General features: G+C 34.5%; 1 protein-coding gene across 1 annotated transcript in view; it reads left to right on the top strand.

The window, feature by feature from the left end:
• The first annotated feature begins 4,097 nt into the window (after nucleotides 1-4,097).
• Nucleotides 4,098-5,280, top strand: part of LOC108978045 — a 19,053-nt gene continuing 17,870 nt past the window's right edge. Inside the window, exon 1 of the mRNA XM_018948130.1 lies at nucleotides 4,098-5,190. Coding sequence (XP_018803675.1) covers nucleotides 4,098-5,190 — 1,093 coding nt within the window. The remainder of the gene's footprint in view (nucleotides 5,191-5,280) is intronic.

The following is a 5,280-nucleotide window of genomic DNA, read 5'->3' as shown; positions in this document are numbered from 1 at the left end:
ATTTCAATGAAATTCGGTATATAATATTTTCTTAGCACCGTGATGACATGTACCAAATACGGGTGAAATCGGTTCACAACCACGCCTGAAATCTCGATTATCACTTTATCATGCGAGACTATAAAATGTTAGGTGACACCCGAACTTAGCCCTTTCTTACTTGTTATAGTTACACATTGGTCATGACGAGGWTTGAACATCTCATCATGGAAGTCGTGATCTTCTTGGGAGCAAAAACCAAAGTTAATTTTTTAAATGCATTCTTATCCCATTCATATAAAGAATTTGCACTGGTTATATGATTATCGCTTCCCCGTTGAAGACTTACATGAAAAGCTTGCCTTTTAAAACTTTCTGCCAAACCATCATATGCCCCTTTCATGTGAGAAATCGCAAAAAAATTCTATTCCGCATTCACGTTAAAGTCCTTTATATGATTTATTAAATTCACGAAATTATATTTATTTTTGTACTAAGAAACAGCTCCGTCCGAAAAGTAGGCAATTTTTTTATTTTATCTGCTCCAAACTTATTTTATAGAAATTCAATAACGACGTTGTTTATATGTTTCATTTCCTCATTTTCTCTATAACAAAACGTAATGATGAATTGTAGCCTGACTGTTATTCCAATGATGAATATTATATTCTCGAGGTCGGAGTTGTTGAAATTTTGATAGTCCAATTTTTTCGTCAGGATAAGCGTCAGTGAACTTTTTGTGTATTTTATAATATATAAAATAATAATCGTTTTTTTTTTCTGGATCTCAATTACCGAAACATAATCCTTCATACCAGGCATTACGCTGCTGACGTCATCTGATAGATAGAAAGCTTCAATACGATCGAGGGTTTCAGTGTTTAAATATCTTCCTTTTTTACTTTTTCTCGTCTTATTTTTTTTTTGCTGTTGTCACCATGCGTTTGAAAACTTTAAACTTTCTTATCGTTTTCATCGGCCAATCTGTAGGAAGCGTAGTCAAAAAATGAATTTTTATCAGCTCTACTAGTTTTATCATTAAAAGCAGATTTAAAGTTATAAAGCAAAACCTCTTATGGATCTATTTCATAATTTATATTGTTAATATTATCTGTAAATTTCCTCACATTTGTTAAAACTTTTTGACATTCTTTATCACTCCTATAACATTCTTTGTTATCTACCGGTTTGCATTGAAAAGTGGGATCATTTTCTTCGTCATTTTCGATCACAYCATTCGACTCTTCAGGATTGTTGACTTCAGGACACGCACTCACTCATAATTCACATAGAATTTCAGGTTTTCGACCAAAAAAATTGTCCGTTCACATGAATTACACATATAATTGCCAACAAAATCTTTGAAAACATGAGCGCGATTGTTTGTTATTAAAACTAAGTTTTTTATGAATTTTTTTTTTTTGTTAAATGGATTGCAGCATTTATTTACCCGATTCATGGGATTAATTTTTAACGAAATTATGAACACTAATAAATTTAAATACAAATTCAATTTAGAACAATAAAAACAATTTAACTCAAAGTTATTCAATAAAACGTCTAGTCACAACTATTTATTTACTCATATTGGTTATAAACAGTTTAAGCAAATGAACTAACATGGCTCATTGATCTTTTGTTTTTCACGTATACGCAAAGGAATAACAAATGAATAAAATAACTAAAMGCTATTTTTTTCCAACGTTGGGTAAATCAATGATACACAGCAGCGCGCAATACCGGCTGCGCTGACCGCCCGTCTTAAACAAATTTTTTTTGCTTAATCTAATTGCGATCAGTCAAATTTTTTCGCGGATTTCGTTACTTGAATATTTATTGCAAAATATTGAAAAAAATTGATTTTTTGAGGGAGAAGTCATTAAAATGCTCATTTGTTATTAAAAAATAAAAATAATTAAAATTCATGCATTTTTTCTGAAAGTAGAAGTATTGAACTATAACTCCTGAAAATTTTATCAAAAAATCACCAATAATTTTGTAATTATTAATTTTTTAACTAAAGACTAGACAGTATATAGCCGCAAGGTTTAAGTCCCAACCTCGATTTTTTAGTGATATTGTTGTAGCTTGTAACAGTGGTGCAGCATGAGACTCCAGAGCATAGTGGTTTAAACGATTTCTAATCAACACTGCCGTGCCACCATGCGCTTTTCTATCCGGATGATTTGTAACATATAGTCTAAGTCCCGGTATATTGAAATTATTTTTATTTATTAGATGAGTTTCTGAAATAAACGTTTTTATAACATTTTTCATAATGGTCAGATCGAACAAAATAAGAATATTTTGGCATTTTAAATTAAAATATCCAACATTTATAACGATTGCAAATTCTTATATATTATCTCTTAATATATTTCGAAACWACTTAATTTCTTTTTTATGATTTTATGGTATATTAAAATAACTGGCTTTCGATTTTTCAATACTCAATAAGGTGAATTAAGCCTGCTAGTTCTCAATTATTAAATGTTTTTAATCATTTATAAAAGAAACTAATTCTATTATGCATCAAATTACAAAACGTTTGATTTTAATTATTTAAAAGTTTTATTAGCGATCTTGAACGGCGGAAACAAATTCCTCCGTTCACATATATTTTTYCAGKCATTCTAATTGCAAAACGTCAAAACCCACTCAATCCAGTCAACTGTCTAAGTTCGGTAGGTGAGTGTAATTTTCAGTAAATCGGAAGTAAAATCTTTCTTAAACAATAAAATACATTTTTTAAAGCATCTTACGAAATTGGTTACTCCGTTTATGTGTGCTATGAAAATAAATAGTGTGTTTATCTGAAGTGTAATAGAATTTGCAAAATATAAAAAAAACGAGACGGTGAGTGGAATGGGGCACCTTTGACTGGTGTAGAAGGGGCTCATTTGACAAATGTCAAATGTACCCCATTTAACATTTGATAATGTTAAAATAATTAAGGAGTTTTCTAATGCTAAGTATTACTTTAGAAACGATGCGCAACTATAAGAAAAAGACCAACCGATGTCAGATAAGTGAGGATGATATGAAAAAGGCTCTTGCAGACATAAAGTGTTGGGTCACCCTAATGACTGTGACCGGTTCTCCRGATAAAAGTAATACATTGTTATTATAAATCTCTCTTTATCTCATTGCTTGTTAATAACTCAATTTACGCTGCTTACATTTATACGCACATGTACTCACACACATATTGTACTCATAATTTCTTTACTTATGTCAATGCTCAAATCTTCTAGAGAGTAATTATGTATAATCATATGAACAACTTTGCAAATAAATCACTCGTTAACAAATCGTCAACAGGAGCACACTGCACTTTAGTTTGTTTTACACCCCCGTATTTTTGAAATAATAAAATAAAGCAAGGAAAACGCTTCTTGCTCCAACATTTTGGCGCCCAACGTGGGGCAGTGTAAAATAAGTTACTTTTTTGTGCAAAGTGTGAAAAACTTTTAAAAAACCTAATGGTGGTGGCATACATATACACGTCCAACAAAGAGCTAGTAAGTTGTTGGTATATCGTTGGACTGATTTCCGTTTAGTTGCACATGCCTCGTTTGCAATCGGATGATTTGTCTGGTGAGATTTTAATCATTTCTACTGTTGCTGAAATTACCGCTCATCGGAAAACGTACATATGTATAAAAACAAATTACTTATCATCATACATACGTTCATCCATTTACATGCATACATAACTCGCTACATCACCGTTTGGAACATTTTGGTTAGATCATAGCATACTCAGCATAAGTCACCGCCTACTGCACTGCTCAGCTGAACGTTAGTAGCTCTGCCGGCACTTGAAAGCATCGCCCGCTTAGCCGCTGCACCGTTGCCGCTATTCTGTCAACGMATCTATTCTGAGAGCGCTGCTGCTAGCAGCAGTTATTATACCGCGCTTTATTAGTTTTATGCTTTATCTACATTATTTTGCATAAACTGCCTGCACCAAACGTTTAGTGAGACATTGTTTAGTAAGACTACGCATTGTTAGTGAGCTTTATACAACTTGGTTTTGCCGTCGCTATTATTAACCGCTGGTAGTTATTCTCTTCGCTTTACATTAAGGGTGTCCAAAAATAAACGTAAAAAGTATAATGTCTCTTGAACTCTCCAAACGCAAACGCGCTAATATAAAACGYAATATATCACGTATTAAATCTATAGTAAAGGGATCAAAGGATTTTGACGAAAAACCTTCACATGCGGAGTTACAGTGCCGACTTGGAATTCTAGAGTCTTACTTTAAGCAAGCACTCTTAGTCCAAGCTGAAATTGAAGATTTGGATCCATCAGAAACCGGTCGCGCAGATTTAGAGGATAGCTATGTCACAGCCAAACTTTGCATTCAAGCACAACTTGGGGACGAAGGAAACGTTACAATWAATTACCCCGAGACAACAGCTCCAACTTCTGTTTCCACGCCAACATTCTTGCCAAGGTTGTCGCTGCCTACTTTTAGCGGGAATTACGCAGAATACAAAAACTTTATTGCATCTTTTACTCAACTTGTCGCTCGGGAACCTAGACTGTCAAATATAGAACGTTTCAATTATTTGTTGTCGTGTCTTAAAGGTTCAGCCCTGGAAACCGTAAGAGCCTTCCAGGTCACCAGCGAAAACTACCCGAAAGCTTTAGACAGACTCAGGGAACGCTTTGATAATCCCACTCTGATTTTTTTGGAAGGAATTGYCTCCTTATTCACGCTGCAAACAGCCGATAAATCAAATTATCAACAGTTGCGTAGTTTGRTTGATAAGGCATCAGCTATATTCAGTTCGTTAGAATCATTGGGCACGAGCTCCAATATCGCACAAGCAATGCTGATTTACATTGTTATTGGAAAATGTGATCAGCAAACTCGCAACAAATGGAATGAATCGCTAGACTACAAATCGCTTCTAACTTGGATACAATGCACCCAAGTTTTAGAACGCCATTGTCAGGTTTTGCATTCATCCGACTCTTCGTCACTCCGTAAGTTCACCAAACCAATTCGGATTACTACCCGTGGACAAAACTCATCATTCGCCATCACTAAGCCTTCCTGTGTTCTTTGCTCTAGCGATAAACACAAAATTATTGGGTGTTCTCAATTCAAGGACATGAACACGAATCAACGCTATGATGCCGCCAAGAAATACGACCTCTGTATCAATTGTCTGAGCAATGGTCACAGAGTAGCTCAATGTGCGTCAAAGCATCGCTGCCGCTCCTGTAACAGAACGCATCATACGCTCTTGCATCATAACAACGAGACTCTGCCTACACTTGCAAGTC

The sequence above is a fragment of the Bactrocera latifrons genome, unplaced genomic scaffold (assembly GCF_001853355.1).
Source record: "Bactrocera latifrons isolate USDA-ARS-PBARC rearing strain unplaced genomic scaffold, ASM185335v1 scaffold_995, whole genome shotgun sequence".
Classification (NCBI taxonomy): Eukaryota; Metazoa; Arthropoda; class Insecta; order Diptera; family Tephritidae; genus Bactrocera; species Bactrocera latifrons.
The sequence above is the reverse complement of the archived record's forward strand: the minus strand, read 5'-3'. Positions and strand labels throughout refer to the sequence as shown.